The sequence below is a fragment of the Carya illinoinensis genome, chromosome 9 (assembly GCF_018687715.1).
Source record: "Carya illinoinensis cultivar Pawnee chromosome 9, C.illinoinensisPawnee_v1, whole genome shotgun sequence".
NCBI classification, from domain to species: domain Eukaryota; kingdom Viridiplantae; phylum Streptophyta; class Magnoliopsida; order Fagales; family Juglandaceae; genus Carya; species Carya illinoinensis.
In genome coordinates this window covers 15,504,880-15,526,913 of record NC_056760.1, presented here as the reverse complement: position 1 = coordinate 15,526,913, position 22,034 = coordinate 15,504,880, and the positions used below count along the sequence as shown (strand labels likewise).

The 22,034-nt window shown below is 35.9% G+C and overlaps 2 protein-coding genes across 4 annotated transcripts; both read left to right on the top strand.

Moving 5' to 3' along the window:
* Positions 1-6,325: 6,325 nt before the first annotated feature.
* Positions 6,326-14,345, top strand: LOC122275783 (3-oxoacyl-[acyl-carrier-protein] synthase I, chloroplastic-like). Its single transcript, XM_043085018.1, has 7 exons — positions 6,326-6,876; positions 8,328-8,759; positions 9,275-9,448; positions 12,255-12,368; positions 12,571-12,672; positions 13,294-13,360; positions 13,459-14,345. Exons 1-7 carry the CDS (start codon positions 6,430-6,432, stop codon positions 13,524-13,526), a joined length of 1,404 nt encoding a protein of 467 aa, XP_042940952.1. The 5' UTR covers positions 6,326-6,429; the 3' UTR covers positions 13,527-14,345.
* Positions 14,346-17,161: 2,816 nt separating this feature from the next.
* LOC122275784 (uncharacterized protein At2g34460, chloroplastic) lies at positions 17,162-20,608 on the top strand. 3 transcript variants are annotated; one of them, XM_043085019.1, is made up of 5 exons: positions 17,162-17,378; positions 17,599-17,811; positions 17,951-18,070; positions 19,769-20,086; positions 20,240-20,608. In XM_043085019.1, exons 1-5 carry the CDS (start codon positions 17,241-17,243, stop codon positions 20,402-20,404), a joined length of 954 nt encoding a protein of 317 aa, XP_042940953.1. In that variant the 5' UTR covers positions 17,162-17,240; the 3' UTR covers positions 20,405-20,608. The 3 variants fall into 3 exon arrangements, with proteins under 3 accessions (XP_042940953.1, XP_042940954.1, XP_042940955.1); XM_043085020.1 differs by having other exon boundaries at positions 17,165-17,378; positions 19,814-20,086; XM_043085021.1 differs by having other exon boundaries at positions 17,310-17,453.
* Positions 20,609-22,034: the final 1,426 nt, after the last annotated feature.

Here is a 22,034-nt window from a genome sequence, read left to right as displayed (position 1 = left end):
GGTCATCATGCATGTGCTATAAACTAGTATGTCATCAAAAAAAAACTAGAACAAACTTACGCAAATAAGGCCGAAAGATATCATTCATTAACCATTGGAAGGTGGAGGGTGCATTAGTGAACCCAAATGACATAACTAAAAATTCATAGTGTCCTTTGTGTTTGGAAATCTGTTTTAAGGATGTCCTTGGGTGCTACCCAAATTTGGTTTGGTGGTACCCAGAATGAAGTTCTAGTTAAAAAAAAAAAAAAATGACAGCTCCACACAATTCATCAATAAGCAGCATAGGGTTACTTATCTTTGACAGTAACCTAGTTGAGTGCTCGATAATCTATGCACAGTAGCCAGCTGCCATCCACCTTCTGAACTAGGAGTATTGAGGAGGAGTAGGGGCTTTGACTAGGGTGGATGATCATAGTTCTGAATTCCGTTCCACCCGGCCGTTCCTCTAGAATTTTTCGTTCCAGTATAGTATCTGGTACACAAAACCTCATTATTCCGTTTCGCTCCAAATTTTGGCCGTTCTAGTCAAATTTCTGTCATTTCGACCGGAATTGACATTTCGACTCCTATTCCATTTCGGACTGTTTTTGTAATTTTCTTACCCTTAAATGACATTTTTATAAATTTTAAATTCAGATGGTATTTAATTAGTTCTAAAATCTAAAATGTTTTTATATAATTTTAATTTTTTTTTGTAACTTTAAGTATGTCCCATTATTCTTTTTTTTTTAAATATCATTATTTTTAATAATTTTTGTATTCTTTTATTTTTTTTCTTTGTTTCTGTTTCCCAACTTTTATTTTTTAAACTTATATTCATTTTATAAATCTTCAATTCTTCCATATATAAATATACATGATACACACTTACATATATATGTATTTATTATATTAGTTGATAGTTTATATATACATATAATTATTTATATATAATATATAATTAATCCCAAAATGGTATCCGAAATGATACCCATACCGAAATATTTCATTTAAATGCCTTAACAGAAACAGCCACCGAAATGATATTCAAAATTTTGTGGATGATACCGTCGCTCAACATGTCCTCAACCAGCTTCTCAAATTCTCATTTTTAATACCACTGCTCCGCACTTGAGTATGGTCTAGTGCTTACAGGTTCTGCACCCTCTACAAAAGGGATCTTGTGATCATGACTTCAATGTGGAGGTAGTCATTTGGGTTCTGGCAAATGTTGTTATATTCGTGAAGGACTGCCTCAAGTGCTTGTGGTACTGGGGTTGGTGGAGTGGCTGACATAGATTCCATTAGTTGAACTACCAACCCTTTAGTGTCCAGACCCTTCCTTGTACAGAATTCTTCCATCTCCATTAACATCGGTGTTGATGGGCTTAGTCCAAGCAACTGAATAGGGTGGCCATTCCAGCGAAAGCTCATTGTGAGCTTAGAGAAATCCTATAATAGAGGCCCAAGGGTACACAACCAATTAACCCCTAAAATAATATCACAACCACCCAATGTCAATAAATAGAGATCTATCGAGAATTGGCAACTTTGTAGGTTAAAAGGAACTATCACACAACAACCCGAGCAAGGCAGGTGAGCCCTATTTGCCACCATAACTTTCATGTTGCACCCCTCATGTATTGACAATTTAGCATGTCTTACAAAATTTGGATTTATAAAACTATGTGTGCTGCCTGTGTTGATATTGTCACTTATTGGTTCCCAATTGAGCCTATTAACCGCATGGTTTTGGGGGTTGGTGTATTAGAAATTGCATGGAGAGAAATCTCCACTACCTCTCCATCGGCTTCTACATCCTCATTGGTATCTTTTGTTGGATAGTAGAAACTGTTTTATACACTTCAATACTATCTTATTCCTCTAGACCTCCCAACAAAAACATTTTAGGTGCTCTGCACCTGTAGCCCAATGACCATTTGTCCTCATAGTAGTAACAAAGCCCACGATCTCTTTGGTCCTTCATTTGGGCCGACTTAATTAGTTGGATAGGTACATTGGGCTTGGCTTTAGGAGGGGGTAAGGGTCGGTTACTTGGGTTGGGGTGAGAAAAGGCAGAGGATTCTTTTTGCGTTTGGTGGGTTCGGGGCTGGTGGTCTACTGAAAGTATTCCTATGGTTTGGGCTTGGGTCGATAGAAAAGTGACCAAATGGGTGGGAGGATGGGTCGGAACATGGGAACCATGATTTGAATGTCATCTCAAAGGCCACTTAAGAAGGTGTTGACCCGAAAATCTTTAGAATGGATGAGAATTTGGTTAGAGAGTAGTTCAAATTGGGTTTGGTAGTCCTTCATAGCCAATCAGACTCATAAGTAGAGGTGTCAAATCGTGTTAATAGGTCATGTTTATGTCGTGTCAAGATACGTATATTATATTATATGGGTAAATCCGAACCCGACCCGTTAAACTTATCGTATCAAAATATCAAATCTTAATACGACCCATTAACATAACGAGTCGTGTCATGTCAACCTATTTATGTAAATTGATTGAATATGCCTGAAATTAACTGGTTTGATCTAATTAAATTTAGTATAATTATATAAATGTTAAAATCACAATATCTATAAAAATTATAAAACTAACTCCAAGTTCAAAATTACAATTCAAACAATAAAAATATCGAAATTAAAATTCTAAAAATGTTATTTTTAGGTATAAGGGTATAATTGTAACTTTAACTTTCTTAATGGGTCTTAACGAATTATAACGTGTCAAAACGGGTTGACCCGTTATCAACCCGTTAAACAATCGCGTCTTAATGGGTTAGCTTGTTTTGACCCGAACCCGTTAATATTAAATCTAAACTTGCTATTATCATATTGTGCTCGTGTTAGATTAACGGGTCGGGTCACATATTACCACCCCTACTCATAAGTATGATAAATTCGACTATAGGGTCATTGAAAGGGGTAAGGGTGAATCAAACTCATGAGGCATGTACAAATTTGGCCTAAGAGTGAACCGGGTGGGATTCAAACAACCATTAGTACCAGGTCAAGACTTTTCCTTCCATATGGAAAGAGGCCAAATGAATTTTTTGTGGGTCTGGGGTGTGGTAGCAGGTGAAGAATTGCTAGGTTTGGAAAATCCAACTAGGGGGTTGGTTCCGTCAAATTTTAGAAAATTTAGATGCATAGTGCAAGTATAGATTCCATTCGGTGTGTCAAAAAGGGGATTGTGATGGATAGGACTAGTTGTGGGAGAGTTTGTGTCTTGGTGGTGTTGGGAACCACTTCTTCTAGGGTCAATGTTATGGGTGAGTTGTGGTGGGTGGGCAAGGGTGTAGGGCAACGTGTTATAGCTTGAGGCTGAGATTGCTACTTGTTGTATCAGTTCCTCCAGAAGATTGTGTTGTCTCGTCTGGGCTCTTGTCAGTTGCAGCTGTGTATCTTCCAAACTTACATTTTCGATTTTAAGTTGATAAATTACTTCCGAAAATTGAGTAAATCGAGTACCTTTTGTTATGAGACTCGACCTGGCTCTGGATACCACTAGGGCTCTCAATAATAATTGTAAATATAGGCACTTTAAGGGGCCAAAACCTCCAAAATATTAATGTGGATTTAATGGAAATATTTGCTTCATTAAATCAGAACTTGGACTTTAAATAGAACTCTAAACATAACAGACTCTTGATCATGCTAAGACATGATCCAATTCACTTATCACTGAAAAACACAACTGATAAAGAGGACTCACGAACCTTCTAGAACTTATATAAAATAAAAGACATCAGAACACAATCACGTGAAAGACTCGGATGGATCCACGCGTGTTGGGTATATAACATACAAAAGATTTAGTCTTGTTTGGTTTCACAGATGGTTTCAACACATTTCATATCAACATCCAAACACAATTCAAATACAAACACTTTTCAACTTTAAAATTTCAAAATTTTTATTTAATCATTTCTTAATCATTACAATTTTTCCAAAATCCTAAACAAAATACAAAAAATAATTGAGTTTTTTCAAATTTCAAAACAAAAATAATATTAAAATTATATATTATAACAATATTTTAACTTTATAATATTTTTATTCAATTTTTTCTCTCATGTTTCTCAATATTCTATTAAACATCTTAACTTAAATAATTTCACTACTATTAAAAATTTCACTACTTTTGATAAAGTATTTGATTTTTTTTTTTTTTTGCTTTGTTTGAAATTTTGAAAAAACTATAATGATTAGGTAATGATTAAACGAAATGAAACATTTACTCCCATCCACAATATCCACCAATATTTTCTACCGATTTTTATTTTATTTTTAATTTTTTTGATTTAATGGTTAAAGAAGTGCTTTTAATGAGTTTGTGATTTTTTTTAAAGAAAGTTTAGAGAGTTTTAAAAATTGTTTGAAATTTTTTTTTTGCACATTTGATGACTAAATTCGGTGGCATCCCTCAGTGCATGTAGCATTACCCTAGATGAAAATTTGAAAATTTAAAATTAAAAATTGTTTGTGTTTAAGTGATGTTTGTAAAGAAAATGAGATAAAATAAGTTGAGATAGCTATCTAAATGAAACCTTATAAATTTTAATTTTTAATGTAATGATAAAATACATGTTTTTTAATAATTTTTTCATATAATTATATATTAAATTAAGATTATTTTTATTAAAATAAATTTTATTAAATAACGTTGTGTCTGTAATTTTCTATATTTTCAAGCCAATAAAATAATTTTTTTTGGACGGCTACATTTGCTTGAATCTCAATCATTCATGCATTGCAATTAATAGCAAATAACAATGACAAAGTTATAGAACAAAGATCCTTCTTAAAAAAACCCTAGTAACTCATATTTCAAAAGGATAATTCTATACACTATACTATTATCTTATTTACATTCTATTAAATAAGATATGACACATTTTATCACTATTAAATGATCATTTATTATATACTTTATTATCAAATGATGATAAATATACTATATTACATATAGTAAGATGCAAGTGAGATAGTGGTATAGTATATAGTATGTTAAGTTTTGTCAAAGTATGTCTTAAGTGAGTAATGCTATATATTATACCACTATCTCACTTACATCCTATTATGTATGATGTGACGCATTTATCACCATTTGATGATAAAGAAACATACAATAAATAATCATTCAATGGTGATAAATGTGCCACATCTTTCTTAATAAGATACAAGTGGGATAATAGTATAGTATATAAAATTTTCCATCTTTAACTATATTTTAAGATAAGTATATCTTAAGTTTTGAGCTAAATTAGGATCCCATTTAATAATACTATTATATTTGAGAATAGACTCTGACCATCTTGTATGGTATTGAGTATCGCATGGTTTTTATTTATTTATTTATTTTATTTTTTAAGGCTACCATTTAATAAGATTCAAAACTATTTTAGACTTCTTACAACTTACATTCTTAATATTTTTCTCTCTCTTGGATAAGTGGGTTTGATATGTAAAATATTTAGTTAATAAAGCGAAGTGAATAATCGAGATTCGACCTCATGATCTGTGCTCCAGTATTATATAAAATCATCACTTATCAAAAGATTTTAAATTAACCATAAGAAATAGATTTTAAGATTTAATTATTTACATTATTAAAAATCGTAAATTTTGACAAAAAAGCAATGAGATGACATTATGTAAGTAGGAAAGAGTTGGGATTATGAAAGTTAATTCTCTCCAACCTTACAAATTGTTTTACATGAAATTATATTTAAAAAAAATATTAATTTTGATTATAAAACTCTTAATTCCTAGCAATGGTATAATCTAAGTTGAAATCTTATGGTTGCACCAAACTCACCTAACACAAAACCATAAAATCTTTTTTTTTTTTTTTTTTTTTGCTTCTGAGTATTGTGTATCAAATTATCTCATCTTATTTTATCATATAATTTTTATAAATTTTTATATAAAATATAATAAATAATTCAAATTTTTTAAATTTTAAAATAAAATAATATTAAAAATAATATTATAATAATATTTTATTTAAATTTTAATAAAATTACAAAATAATCTGAATTAAATAATTAAAGGAGGCCTAAATAAAAATAATATTCCCCGCTGCAAATATTTAATTTAATAAAAATAAATTATATTTATAATCGTAGTTATGTAAACTTTGTGTAATTTTTTTTAAAAAAATAAATTAATATAAGATTCATATAAAAAAATTAATTTTTTTAATAATAAGTTAACTTTTTTAAAAATAATTACATAATATTTAAACACTCAACACTATACGTAACATTATTAATATTTAATTTAATAAAATCACTTCCCAGAATCGACTAATAAAGACGGGACTCGGGAGCACTCAAAAGTTCAAAACACTCGCTTCTTTACAAGCGCATAGTTATCAACGTCATTCGTCGTGACTGTTCGCCACCGACTCTCTGCCTCACCTCTCAGGCCGCCATGCAAGCCCTTCAATCCCCGACCCTTTGCCCCTCGCCGCTCGGCCCACTCCGCAAGAATAGCTCCTCTCATTTCCGTTTCAACGCCAGGCGCCGCCTCCCCTTCATTGCGGCCTCGTCCCCTCCCGTCGTTTCGGCGCCGAAACGCGAAAAGGACCCCAAGAAGCGGGTCGTGATCACGGGGACGGGATTGGTATCCGTGTTCGGAAACGACGTCGATGAGTATTACAACAAGCTACTTGCGGGCGAGAGCGGGATCGGTACCATTGACCGGTTCGACGCCTCCAAGTTCCCCACCCGGTTCGCAGGCCAGATCCGTGGGTTCAGCTCCCAGGGATACATTGATGGCAAAAATGACCGGCGCCTCGATGATTGCCTCCGATACTGCATTGTAGCCGGGAAGAAGGCTCTCGAGCATGCCGATCTTGGCAGCGATAAACTTTCCACGGTCCACTATTTCTCGTCTCCAACTCTTATTCTACTCAATACCTTAGTTATATGTGCTTCATTCAATTGTGGTGCATGATGTTTGATTTGGGTTATTGTGATTAAATTGTAATGTGTAATAAAATTGGCTTTGAATTTTTATAATATATTGGTTTTGCTGCAAATGACGCATGGCCAAATTGTTGACATGTAAGCATGCATTTGATATGTTTTAGATCGGATAAATCATTTATCCTTTGCTAAAACCTAATTTCAAATGTCTTATAAAAAAAAACTATTTTCAAATGTAACTGCAAAGGTTAATGATGCACCTAAAACTCTTTTACAATTATTTTACAACCCATTTTAAATCAATTAACGTAATTATGACACTTCATTTAAAAATAATTTCAATTATACATGGTTATCCTTCACTTTAAGTAGTGGTAAAATAGTTGTAGACTAATTGTAGGTTTATCATTTTCCAACTAACTGAATGTGGCACCACCAATTTTATGGTAGATAGTTGGAATAAGTTTTTCTAGATTGGAGATGTGAATCAATTTTGTTGCTTACCTAATTTTTTCTTTCCTCAAAAGTCCTATGTTTGTTACCTAAGTTTTTCTAGATTGGAGATGTAAATCATAGCATCAAGAAGCCTTCCAAGGGGATAGGAGTTTTAGGATATTGGTAGTTAATAAGAACAGAGATCCTGTGTCATGTCTATAGATAACAGTCTGTTGCTTCTCTCTCTCTCTCTCTCTCTCTCTCTCTCTCTCTCTCTCTCTCTCTCTCTCTCTCTCTCTCTCTCTCTCTCTCTCTATGTGTATATATATATAGATATATAAATATCTATTTTTTTATAGGTAATTAAGAAGTTTTATTCATGCGTCGATTACTCTATATATGAAATGATGAAAATGGTGAGATATGTTTTTCCTTATTTTGAAAGCTTTGAACATCGCAAGCGATTGATGGATGAGTGTAGAGTATCCTTTTTTTAACACTTCACTCCATTGGTTGATTGTAATAGATCTCAATGGTCTGAATGTTCATGAACTCCCTCTATCTCTAGTCAATCATGCTGAGGTGTTGCTCTTGTATATGCCCTGTGTGCTTGGGCTATGCCTATTTCTCATGAATAAAATTCTTATTTACTGATTTTACTTTTCTCAAAAAAAAAAAAAAAATCTTACGTACTGATAAAAAAATTGTCATTATGCTGTTAAAATATTCTATTCAAGCACATCAAATGTCCAATCCTTAATTGAATGCCTGTATAATGGAAGTCTTCGATACAATGCCATTTCTTTTTATTTCTTTGTTTATTTTATTTCTATCAAGCATTCACCCTTGTGTCTAGAAGATTATTTTTTATGCATCATACAAGCTTAAGTCAGTGTGTTGCCTTTCTTTTCTTTCTTCTTTTAGTTTTGGCTATGTGCTGACTCACTGTGATTGCTGCTGCTGCAGATTGATAAGGAGCGGGCTGGTGTGCTTGTGGGAACTGGGATGGGTGGTCTTACAGTCTTTTCCGAGGGTGTTAAGGCTTTAATAGAGAAAGGTCACAGGAAAATAACCCCTTTTTTCATTCCCTATGCTATAACAAACATGGGTTCTGCATTGCTTGCAATTGATATAGGCTTCATGGGTCCAAATTACTCAATCTCGACGGCTTGTGCAACCTCCAATTATTGCTTTTATGCTGCTGCAAATCACATCCGTCGGGGTGAGGCTGATCTGATGATTGCTGGCGGGACTGAAGCTGCTGTTATTCCCATTGGACTGGGGGGTTTTGTTGCATGCAGAGCCTTATCTCAGAGAAATGATGATCCAAAGACTGCTTCAAGGCCATGGGACAAAGATCGAGATGGTTTTGTCATGGGTGAAGGAGCTGGAGTATTGGTAAGCCTACCTCTTTTTGTGTTAGTTGTGTAAAAAGGATGTAAGCTTGCTTACCATAAATAACACAAGGCCAAAGTTACATTGACTAGTTGACTACTTTCACTTTTTGGGTTTGCTTTTATACTTAACCTATACAGGAATCCAATGGAGATTTGGAATGCCAACCAACCATTATGATTTGTTCGTTTCTATAAAATTTGTAGCCTTAGAGAATGGTAACAGACAAAGGTGTAATTATTGTGGGTACTTCAAAGAAAAATAATTACAAGGCCTCCTTGGTAATTAGTGTAGACAATGGCCTGCTTGCAAGCAACATGAGTTTCCAATTAGAAGTTACATGCGTATTTTTTCCGTAGCTTTGAACAGTTTGCTTGTTTGATTAAATGTCAATAAGCTTGCTTTGTATGAGTTCCTGTCTCGCTTCGAACAGTTTTATTGTCATGGTTGTAATGACATGTAATTTTGCTTCATGAATTGATATGATTATTAGTGTAAGACTGAGATTTCCATGACAGATAATGGAGAGCTTAGAACATGCAATGAAACGAGGTGCACCAATTATTGCTGAGTACTTGGGAGGTGCTGTTAACTGTGATGCTTATCATATGACTGATCCAAGAGCAGATGGACTTGGTGTGTCTTCATGCATTGAGAGCTGCCTTGAAGATGCCGGCGTGTCACCTGAGGAGGTATTGTCATTTTTCTTTTGAAGGAGATCTTTTTACTGTATAGTGCTTTTTTTTAGTTATCAGGGGGACTAGTTAATACTCAAGAGTGACCATTTGAGTTACTTTGGTTTGACTATTGGGCCTGTGAGGAGCTGACTGATGTTGCCATAGGCTAAAAGAGGATAGATGAAGTGTAGGGATGCTTTTGGAGAAGATTATGATTGGTGCATGTATAATGATTTAAAGTGGAAATTCATTGGCATTTTTAGACGACTGCACGTTCTCTGCAGTGAACCAGTAGAGGATGCTGGACAGTCAGGAAACATGTCCGTGAAGTGAGCAGTCTATATAAACATGTTGGAAATAGATGGTGGCAAGGCAGAAAGGACTTAAAACACATCCATCTGTGAGAAGTCAATTAGCACCATTGTCAGAAACTCAGATTGTTAAAGTTCGGTCTCGATGACTAGAATTAGTAATTCGTTAGTGCTTTAGTGAGCACTAATATAAATCAAATTGACGGTGTTGCATGGAGAAGGGAACTCAGGAAGGAACAGTATTGCTTTGAAGTGGCAGGAGGATGGCATAGATAGAGTGCAATGGTGTAAAACATCTTTGTAGATGAACCAAGAGAATGGCTCTGAAGTTTTGTTCTGTTGAGGTGATGGTTAAGTGCTGTAAAGGGCTGTCAATTTTGTAAGTCTGAGAGATTGAGCTGTTACCGACACCGTGCGGGAACCGATTATTTCCATTCATATTTGGTGAATGTGGTGGAATGGACAAATAATATTAAGTGCTCAGTTTGTAAATTTTTTTTTTGATAGGTAATAGAGAGCTTTATTAAGATAAAGATGGGCATAGCCCAGGTACACTGGAGGTATACATGAGCATACACCTATTTAGGAACTAGAGACAGAAGCAAGAAAATCATGGAAGCTTAGGCCATTAAAGTCTAAAGCCATGGCCCACAGAAATAAAGTCTTCCATAAGAAACTCCGAAACTCTTCCGAGGAATGTTCATGATCCTCGAAAAGTCTCTCATTTCTTTCATTCCAAATACACCAAAAAATACAAATTGGAGCCATCCTCCACAAAGATGCAATTTGCGGAGTCCCGGAGATTCCTCGCCAGCTTGCTAAAAGCTCCACCACCCGACCTGGCATTACCCATGCTATTCCCATTCTGTTGAAGAAGTAGTTCCATATCTCACTTGTGAACTTACAGTGTAGGAGTATGTGGTCCACTGTCTCTCCATTGTTTCTACTCAGTTTGTAAATTAAACTAGATTTAAAAAAAAAAAATCAATGTTTGGCCTATAATTAATATCTATGCCTCCAGTGATTGAGAAGGTAGAGCGTAGATTAGCAGGTTGGAAGAGAATGTACTTGTCAAAAGGGGGTAGGATTACCTTGATCAAGAGTATCCTATCTAATCTGCCAACCTATTTCCTGTCCTTCTTCCCTATTATAGTAAGTGTGGTGCTTCGTATTGAGAAATTGCAACGGGACTTTTTGTGGGGAGGACTAGGTGAAGAGTTCAAATTCCACCTAGTGAGGTGGGAAAAGGTGTGTAGTCCTCTCTCTTATGGTGGTTTGGGCATTAGAAATTTGAGAACCTTTAATCGGGCGCTACTAGGAAAATGGTTGTGGAGATACCATAAAGAACCAGATGCGTTATGGAAGTTGGTGATTGAGAGTAAATATGGTAGCCTTTGGGGTAGATGGTGTACCAACGAGGTGAGGGGCATATAGAGTGGGGTTGTGGAAATATATAAGAGGAGGATGGGTGGTTTTCTCTCGTCATACAAGTTTTTGTTTAGGTGATGGGGTTGAGATTAAATTTTGGCACGATACTTGGTATGGAAACAGTGCTCTAAAGGACCAATTTCCTGCCCTCTTTAGGGTCGCAAGGGATAAGGAGGTTACAGTGGCGGATGTCATGGTGATGGTTGGGGAACAAATCCAGTGGAACATCAACTTCAGCAGGGCGGCACACGATTGGGAAATGGACAGTTTTGCAGCCTCTTGTACTCACTCAAACGGAGCAACTAGCTTGCTGATTTATTATGGTGGACGCCTACAAGTAAAGGTTTGTTCTCGGTTCGCTAGTTCTATAAATCTCTTTCACAAGAGTCCCCCATTCAGTTTCCTTGGAAAAAGCTTTGGAGACATAAGCCGCCTCCCAAAGTAGTGTTTTTCGTGTAGACCGCTTCCTTGGGTAAGATTCTCACAACGGACAACTTGAGGAAAAGAAGGGTGCTCATCGCAGATTGGTGTTGCATGTGTAGGAATGGGGGGGAATACGTAGACCATCTTTTACTACACTGTGATGTAGCTCGAGGATTATGGAATGAGATATTAAGTAGACTAGATTTGGGCTGGGTAATGCCTGAGACAGTGGTGGTGGTCTTGGCTTGTTGGACAGATTTGAGAGGCATTCAACAGATCAAGGCTATGTGGAAGATGATCCCCATTTTCATCATGTGGTGTGTGTGGCAAGAGCGTAATGAACGGACTTTTGAGGACAAAGAGAGATCTATGGAGGAACTAAAAGCTTTTTTTTTTTTAGAACTCTTTGTACTTGGGCATTGCCATTAATTTTAATGGCCAAAATTTCCATGATTTACTTGTACTATTGAGCCTACATAGATATGGCATTCATTGTACTGAACATGGCTTTTGTCTATTCTTTTCATTAATATACTTTGATTTTACTTATAAAGAAAAAAATAATATCTATGCCTACAATTATTTCTGAATGACGGTACTAGTAAATAAAATGGATTCCCTATATAAGGATACTAAAATAGTTTTTCCCCATTTTCTAGGTTAACTACATAAATGCGCATGCAACTTCCACTCTTGCTGGTGACCTGGCTGAGATAAATGCTGTAAAAAAGGTTTTCAAGAATACTTCAGAGATCAAAATTAATGCTACTAAGGTAATCTTTCCCCAAGTGAATGCTTTACTTTCTCTTCTTTCAAATATAAGCTTCCAAATTTCATATTTCATATTTCATATTTTAAAGGTTTTTTATAAAGTAGATTCTAAACATTAACTTTTTGCAAAAAAAAAAAAAAATCTAGGTATCCTAGTTCCACTTGTCTCATCTTGTTTTGTTTCTTGTCTTCATTCTGTTGTAGTCAATGATTGGACATTGCCTTGGTGCTGCTGGAGGTTTGGAAGCCATTGCGACTGTGAAAGCCATAACCACTGGATGGCTGCATCCTACCATAAATCAATTTGTATGTGCTACTTTCTACTTGACACTTGCTTTGGAGAATGTGAATTAGAATTAACTAGTGTAACACAGATTCCTATTTTTGTTTTTTAAAAGAAAAACTTGTGAAGCACAGATACAGTACACTCCATAATATTAGCCAGTTTTGATTCTTATACTGATTTGTTCTATTGATCCTATTATTTCATCTTAGATGTTAGACTGGGAATAAGTTATGGAGATGGAATATGTGGTTAATGCCATCATATAGCACTGAATGTGACAGGAAGTTGTGAACATTATTCTCCACTAGTCACTGCAGACAACTAATTGAGCTGAGGTTTTATTTTTATTTTTAATATTATCACCTAACATTACAAATTATGTCTCTGATGCCAATTAAAAATAAAACAAATTATGTGTCTTTGCTGTTGAAGCCATGGTACAAACCACAATCATATGAGAGTTGACTTTTTATATATTTTTTAAAATAATTTCTGAATCTTATGGTTGTGAATTTTTACTTTCTTTTGGTCTATTTTTGTAGACTAAATAAATTAGTGATTAAGTTTTAGTTTAATCAGTTTTGTTAAAGATTAGAATAATGTTATTATGATGAGTGACACGTTCTCTTCAATGGAGGCAGAATCCAGAGCCTTCGGTTGACTTTGACACCGTCGCAAATAAAAAGGAGCAGCATGAAGTGAATGTTGGTAAGATGCCCATTGTACACCACAGCATTTCATTTCCAATTGCTTGTGAAGCTTCAGCATCCAAGATTTAATTACTCATCTATGTCTTATGATTTCAGCCATTTCAAATTCATTTGGATTCGGTGGACACAACTCAGTCGTGGCCTTTTCTGCATTCAAACCTTGATCATCCGGCCATTCTGGATTTCTTGTAGGAGATGAGTCTTGATTTTTAGGAGTTTGCTTGTTTGTTAGTGAGGCGCTTCCTTTTCTACTTTCTGGGGTCAACTGCATGCTTGTGCCACTTGTAGTTGTTAAGGCCCGGTTCGGATGATGAGTTGAGTTGAGATGAATTGAAAGTTGAAAGTTGAATAAAATATTATTAGAATTTTATTTTTTAATATTATTATTATTTCAAGATTTCAAAAGGTTAAATTATTTATTATATTTTGTATTGAAAGTTAGAAAAGTTATAATAATTAGATGATATGAGTTTGGTTAAATTGAACTCAGCCTGGTACCAAATGCTGCCTTAGTGATAGTTATGAGTTGAATTCTAGCTCTGATTACTTTGTGACATCTGTACTTGGAACTATTCCATCTATTTTCAGTTTTAAATTATGTCATGGATAGAAGAGGGAGAGGGAGAGGGAGAGATTGCTGATGGCCTTTTTGCTTTATGACGGGATTCTGACTATCTTTCTGGCTCGGTGATCGGAATGTAGATGACTAGAGAGGTTCACAAAATTGGCTGACAGGGACAGCTTCCGACCAGGTCAGATAGTTGCTAAATATTTGAAGCCCAGCGTTGTGTTCTCTCTTTGGGTAAAGAGGCTGATGGTGGTCATGGAGGTGATTAAAATGTATCTTAATGGTGGGGGTCTAACTTTGCCCTCATGTAAAACTTGAGCTGATTACTACTGGTCTTTGTTTTTTTGGTACTGTTTTCGTTGTTTGCGGAATTTTGGTAATTCTCTTATGGAATGGAAGCCTTTAATTTTGCGTTCTTAGAGCATTTAATTTACTCGTGTGTGGTTGCGTCATTGTTGGTGACCAAAGAACATAGTTTTTTGTTTGGAAGTAGATCATTGAATTTATTCAATAAACTCAAGTTACAAGTGTGACTTATTAATATAAGAAAATCCAAACTATAAGTCAACCTACGCATCTGCTCTAAAGTATTCACGCACACATAGTGTTGGACATTGTCTTAACTTTTAAATCTCTCATAAGCGAGAGAGAGAGAGAGAGAGCGCTTTATATAAACAGAGAGGAAAGACTCCATTCATCCTCACAGGGAGGTAGAGTACAGAGGACACTGTTACTGTGGATGTCAAGTCCAATGGCCTAATTCTACATTATTAATAACTAAGGAGCAAAACTACAATACAAAACACACATAAAAATAGAATTCCACCGGCCTGAGTCCCGACAGCACACCTATTGCAGGCATCGACGACACAAGCCCAAAACGGCACGAGCACCTAGCTCACGCACGAACAACAGCCTCCACTACGAAGACCGGCCATAACATCGCCCACGACCAGCTCTTACTCCAGATTGTGATCGATCAATCAGCTCATCGTCTCACTTAGGTAAAAAAACACTAATGGCCCTCAAAATGCTGTAGGTCGATGGACTTTTTCCATCAATTTTTTCTGTTTGTCCCATCCACTACGCTGTACGTACATCAATTTTGTTTGTTTGTTCCATCCTCCCAAATGTTGTATGTACATCTACGGCACATGGCACACATAACCCCCGACAGCTCTTTTGCACTACCTTTGAGCAAAACCATGTTTTGCCCCCCATTGCCAACAGCATGTAAGCCCTCTGAGTAGCACCCTGAACCCACTAGCTAGCCTGCAAGCATGCGAGCATTACATGCAAAGCACCACTCCATTGCCAATTTCACATTTTGCTCCAAGGATGAAACGCTACTACAAGTTTCACCTCTAGCAGAACCTCCTCCATTTCAGTTGAGACGTTGCTACAAGTAAGCCAAGCCACCCTGGAAGCCACAGTGGATGGTTCTCTTCCCCTTTTTAAGTTACCCACTGTCATCAAGGGCCTTATTATTTACAGTTATCCAAACAAAATGCAAATCTAAAATAGAAATGAAAACATAAAACAACAAACGAAAAAACACCAAAAAAACTATAAAGAAAGCAGCAAGCGTTGCATCACCCCCATTCTGGCCACCTTCCAAGAGAGTCTCTACCATAAGTTACGCTTAGGCTTCACCCTAGAAACCTCCTTAAACCCCCATGCATTCTAGCATGCATCTCGAAAGACACCTCTATTTTTCATGGATAAAACAGAGTCATTGAACTCCCGCGGGAGTATGCCCCAAAACTGCATGCATTTTGTAGCTTCTAAGCTCAAAAAGCCCTGGCTCTACTCTCACTGGAGACCCTCCCCTTTACCACCACGCCCAGCTACGTGGTTTTCCATGGTGGTCCCTCTTTGATAACATGCTTTCAATCAAACTACACTCACGACCGAAACAATGACATCAAAGCCCTCCACCTCCATCGTGTAAACAACCTTCATCCCTTCTGGGTGAAATAAAATGATAAAAGACTTCAATATCCTTGGCCATATAGTGAAACTTTTAGGCCACCATGACCACCGCCAACCAACACTTATTAATGAATGGAACCTAACTAGAACAAACAGAGGGGATGGAGGGAGGGGGAACCCGTGGCTCCCAACCCCCTCGGACGATTTACTTCTTTTTTTCTTAGAGAAAAGGAGGACCTTCTCTCACTAAAGTATGGCTTTATTTTGTTTTTTGTTACCAAAGAAAGAAGATAGTTAAGCAAGATTGCATGTGATCTTTAATTTAGATATAGACTTTGCTGTGTCGTTTGTGGTCCTTGCTCTTCAGACAGATCAAAATCATACTCAATAACTCTCTCTCTCTCTCTCTCTCTCTCTCTCTTTGTGTATGTGTGTGTGTATAATGTAAGATCATTGTCAAAATTCCTGGATTGGTTATCAAAAACTAGAACAATCTTATCTCATCTTATCATTATAATTGTTTTAAATTTTCATACAAAATATAATAAACAATTCAACTTTTTTAAATTCTAATACAAAATTAATATTAAAAAATTATATTATAACAATATTTTTTTCATTATTATTTAAAATATCTTATCTTATTTGAACTACGTAATCAAATAGGGCCAAACAGGAGAAATTTAGAAAAAAATGAATGAATGAATGGATGGGGATGGATGAATGGAGTGGTGTTGCATGCAGTTTGCAAATTCTGATGGTAGGAGAATCGCTAGGAATGTGAAAATTATAAGGAAATGATTGCTGATGAATATTTTGGAACAGCATATCAAGTTGTTTCTATTTTAGCTGAAATTGGGACAGGTCTTCGTACTATATACCAATGGTCATGTTTCTTGTGTCGCCTAATCACTGCTCTTAACTTAATCAACTTTAAGAAAGGTTAAACCAACTTAAGGAACATCCTCTATCTAAAACGCCAGAAACTACAACCCAAGTACAAATTGTGGAAATTAAAAAAGCGGGAGGGGCGGAAGTTAATTTCTTTATAATTTATCTTATAAAAAGCCCAAAAAAAAGATTAAGATCCCTTTTCAATTAAAAATGTATATATTGAAAAGTTTTTAATTATATTAATATAATTATAAATTGTGCAATTTTTTATTTTTAAAAAATATATATTATTAAAAAATAAATTAACTGCGAATATCGTTCCGTGATATCTAATTAGAAGCGTTAAGAGGCGAGAAGTAGGACGGGTAATAGAAGGGTTGAGTACGTGGCGGAGAGAGAGAGGCTATTAGTAGATTGAGAAAGAAATCAGTGGCGGGGTTTGCCTTGGTTCTGAAACATGTAATAAGAAAGCTCAGAGATAACAATGGCCACTATTTCTCCTCTGATTCTCAGGACCTCACCTCTCTGTCTCTGGACTCCACACTCCAACAAACCCCTCTCTTCCCTTCCCTTCTTCACCATCCCCAAGTCCAAGGCTCTCTCCATCCTCTGTTCCACAAAGGTAACGCACGCACGCCCGCACGCAAAGTCAGCAATCCGCTCTTTCATTGTCTAGGAAAAGTAAAAGAAAGTTTCGGTATTGGGTCTTTTTTTTTTTTTTCTCGTTTTATTTTCCTATGGTTTCTCAGTTTCCAAACGGTGGGGTAAAATGGGTTCACAGAAAAATAGACTATTGATTCTCATAACTTGACATTGCAATGCGTGCCAACCGTTTCTGTTAGATGGAAGGAAGTGAGATTACAGAAGATGTGGCAGAGAATTCAGGAGCCAATGAGATTGTAAAGAAGAAAATCTTTGTTGCTGGAGCAACCGGAAGTACTGGGAAGAGAATTGTTGAGCAGCTGCTGGCAAAGGGTTTTCAGGTTAAAGCCGGGGTTCGTGACTTGGACAAGGCCAAAAATTCGCTTTCCCATGACAACCCGGCCCTTCAAATTGTTAGTTTTCTCGGATGTTTGAAGTTCAAGACTTAAACATTGTGTCTGTGTGAAAATTTAACTGCGTTTTTTCACTTTTATTTTTGTTGAGTTTGTCTAAGTTTTTCGAGATACGTGTTATGGGTTTTCTGTTTTTCAGGTGAAAGCGGATGTAACGGAGGGTTCTGAGAAGCTATCAGAAGCTATTGGTGATGATTCAGAAGCTGTGATATGTGCAACTGGCTTTCGGCCGGGGTGGGATTTGTTTGCTCCATGGAAGGTCCTTCCATTTTGTGCCAATTCAACTTATATATCTACCCGCATATGTATTTTTGTAGCCAATTTCGCAGTGCATTGATCCATTGTTCATATTAATGCCCAACTTATCTGTAATCACATGGAAGCTGCTCGTCTATGTTAAATTATAAACAGCTCTTATCAATTCTCATTCAAATTAACTAAAAAAATAATTAATTTTTTACTTAGCTTGTGTGACACTACATTATTGTTGTCACTGAACATGGACCGACAGGCTAATAATATTTGTTGTGTCACTTTCTGCTTTCATGTTGAGTTTGAAGTGCATATATGTTTTAGTTTCTTCTCCGGCATCACAGTTTACGGAAATATTTTCGTATCCGACAAGATCTGGTGTTATCCCAAACAATACTGACACAGGCACTTGTATTTTGTCCAAGTAGATAAAGCGTAGAACACAAAGGAATCTAAGTTCATTTTATTGATTCAGTTGACAAGTAGATTAATAAGATAGTGGTCAACCTGTGCATACATCTATGCTAAAAATAACTCTTTCAGCAGCTTGTTGATTCCAAAATCTTTTGGCAATACACTTAATCCTGCGTCAAGATCATATTGTTACCATGTAACGCCTCAGTCCCACATGTGAAAAAGAATAACCTACAAAGAGCGGGTAGGTTATAAAGGTAGTCATGGTTGCTAAGTCCTACAGTGGCTACTTACTAGGCGAAACATGGCCTTATAAGTGATTATAGGGAAGCTTTAAATTGACTAGTCTTTTTGGGGTTATAGGGCATATGTGGCTAGTGTTTCCCTAGGTTGTTACACACCAACTCAGCCAAACCTTAGTCCCAATGACTTCTGTTTGTTGGTGTCTTATTTTCCAGTCAGCTTTATCTTGAAGTATATCCTCTGTTAAACCTTGCTTACTACACATTTCCTGCCTCTTATGGACCTTTCACTTGTCCTTTCTTGCCTTCAACTTGGAAGTAAAATTATTATTGACCGTTGCACTGGTAGGCTTTTCTTGCACTTGGCAGTCACAAGTCTAAGACTTTTTCCATTTACTTATATATCTTCACACTCATATAATCTTTAGCAGATACTTATTCTTCTGATTCTAATTTAATTCAAGTAAATTGTTATTCCTTGGCATTTGCTAAGATTCTCTAAGCTCTATATGTTTTGGACACCTTAAAGAGACGTAAAATTCTGTGATCTTCTACTTGAGCAAGGTTTATGTTTTTAGAAATGTACTTATAAAAAAAATTGTTTTCAGAAATGTCTTCAATTCATTCTTGTAATCTTTCCTCAAACTAGTGCATCTCTGCATTATTTGTGTGTACAAGTTATAGTGTAACAGTTTCCCAATGTTAAATTTACTGTCGTGAAGAGTGTTTCAATATGAGTGATAATATCCACATTTGCTCAACAAATGTACTCTATTTTTGTTTTTCTTGTCCATGACTTACGTAATAAATTAAAAAAAAAAGAAGTCATGCAGTAGAAATACAAAACCTAATGCGAGGAGTAGTGGGGTCCTGAGCTAAGCCTATGTGAATATAGAATAGGAATCAAAGAATCAACCGTCATTTGTACTTTTTTGTGAAGTCCTTCATGAGCCTTTGGTATTTGATGGTCCATGTTTTGCAAATGCCCTGTTTCTTTTCTGGTGCTCTTTAGTAATGAGTATTATTGTCTGAAAAATATGATGTTGCAGGTTGATAATTTTGGCTATTATTGTCTGAAAAATATGATGTTGCAGGTTGATAATTTTGGCACTGTAAACCTTGTTGAAGCGTGCCGTAAACTAGGTGTCAACAGATTCATACTTATCAGTTCCATTTTAGTCAATGGAGCTGCAATGGGACAGATACTTAATCCAGCTTACATCTTTCTCAATGTTTTTGGACTTACCTTAATTGCAAAGCTTCAGGCTGAGCAATATATCAGGAAATCGGGTATAAACTATACTATAATAAGGCCTGGTGGGCTGAGAAATGAACCCCCGGCAGGAAATATTTTTATGGAGCCAGAGGTAATGAAAGAGTACTTTGCTAAACTTCAACATTTTCTCTACCAGGTGTTCAAATATATTGGTTATTAAAAAACATTCTACTATGTCAAATACTAAGAACTCAGTTGTTTTTTTCTTTGCTTTCTCTATCTCGCTTCCTCCCCTTCTTTGTAGGACACTCTTTATGAAGGTACCATATCCAGAGATCAGGTTGCAGAAGTTGCCGTTGAGGCTTTACTCCATCCTGAAGCATCTTATAAGGTTGTAGAGATAGTTTCCCGAGCTGATGCTCCTAAGCGGTCATATGAGGACCTTTTTAGGTCCATTAAGCAGCGGTGACTTCAAAGTTAAATCTCAGAACGTGACATAGGCAGAGTACTATTTCTGACTTCTTTCTTTCTTCTGGCAGATATATGTTTGCCATTATATTTTCAAGCTCATGTTATTTGATTAACTCAGATATATTGAACTTTGATGAAAGTATATGCCTATCAAACTAGACAAATGCTTAATAAAGTAGCAAAATGCTTAGTATACACTCAATCCTGTTCAATAGACAGTTGCCTTAAAGCACTTGAATGAATCTTAATTGTGTCTTTGAAAGTGAGAGTCTGTTACTTTTGGTGTGGTGTTCACTTCAAACCTCAAGTTATTTTTTCATTTCTGAAGTTGTGCTCAGAAACAAAAATTAATTTGAATTCGTGACGTGCACACCAGATTCACTTGAGGTGAATTGTCTTGTGGTCTTAATAAGATGCTTCATACAAGAATTCATACTGTAGAAATCCATTATTTGGCTTCCCCTAAAGGTTGCTTCTGTATAAGAAACTGAGACGTAGCGAATGTTACATTTGTGAAAGCAAAATGACTAAGAAGAGCAACAACAATAGCAAGGCAAACTAGATTAGGAATATGAACCACCTAGATTTTTATTTTTTTATTTTATTTTTTTTAACTCTCATTCTTTGCTCTCCATGGGTTTTAAGGACAAATAGTTGCATAAAAGGACCTAATTTGTTCTCTTAGAATGTTTATCATCTGGCCAAGAGCTTGATAGCTTGATGGCAAATGACCCGGTTCCTCAAATGGAAAACTTGAGTTCGAAACCCCTTACCCATTTTACCAAAAAAAAAAAAAAAAAAAGAAAAGAAAAAAAGAAAAAGAAGAATGTTTATCATCTGAAATTTCTCCATGCATATTGGTCGTTGCATATAAAGTTGTGGAGAAGTTTTTCATCGGAATCCTTAAAGGGACTCCTTGTCGTCAACATATCTTAATTATATATCATCTTATACTGTAACGATCAGATCGTAAGGCAACATTTGAGTACAGAAATAATGAGAATAGAAAGATTTCACATTCTTCAAAGCCCAAGTGCCTTAAAAACTCATTCCAAATACAATATAAAAGAATTTGGGCATTCCATCCCATTAATGATTTCGACAAGTAATGGAAAACGAAAAAAAAAAATAATAATAATTAATTAATTAATTAATTAAGAAGAACCAAGCAGCTAGGAAAGCAATAGCTGTGAACGCAGCTGGAAGACCCAAAGCCGCTCCGGCGCTTTCCATCATCGGCGATGGTGCTATCTCACCGACATCTTCAAGTGCAACTGTGGCTCTGAAAGCAGCAAAAGACAGAAGAACCATAATGTAGATTGCCAAAACCATAGTCATCCTGCAATCCCCCATTTCCGACTAGTTTCTATGGAAACTTGAGGACAAGTTGGGGGTAAAACTTGCAAGGAAATTGAAGAAATGGGGGTTTGAGTTTTGAGTGAGGAAAATGAAAGTGGAAACGGTCTTTATAGGGAGGGTTTGAGGAGAAAATAAGAATCTTCCAGCTAGTTATGTTGGTTTAAACCCAAACATGATCATTTTAAGGTAGTGGGCTTTCCCTATAATTTATAATTAACTCCACTACAACCCGTACCAGCCTGGGCTAACTGTGTAACGGCACCTTGCCA

Excerpts from the sequence above, each read along its gene's own strand:
- LOC122275783 (XM_043085018.1), top strand. The coding sequence starts at position 6,430 with ATGCAAGCCCTTCAATCCCCGACCCTTTGCCCCTCGCCGCTCGGCCCA. Across the intron at positions 8,760-9,274 it reads GTGAAGGAGCTGGAGTATTG|ATAATGGAGAGCTTAGAACA; the intron begins GTAAGCCTACCT and ends TTTCCATGACAG. Across the intron at positions 13,361-13,458 it reads GCAGCATGAAGTGAATGTTG|CCATTTCAAATTCATTTGGA; the intron begins GTAAGATGCCCA and ends TTATGATTTCAG.
- LOC122275784 (XM_043085019.1), top strand. The coding sequence starts at position 17,241 with ATGGCCACTATTTCTCCTCTGATTCTCAGGACCTCACCTCTCTGTCTC. Across the intron at positions 18,071-19,768 it reads ATTTGTTTGCTCCATGGAAG|GTTGATAATTTTGGCTATTA; the intron begins GTCCTTCCATTT and ends ATGATGTTGCAG. Across the intron at positions 20,087-20,239 it reads ATATTTTTATGGAGCCAGAG|GACACTCTTTATGAAGGTAC; the intron begins GTAATGAAAGAG and ends CCTTCTTTGTAG.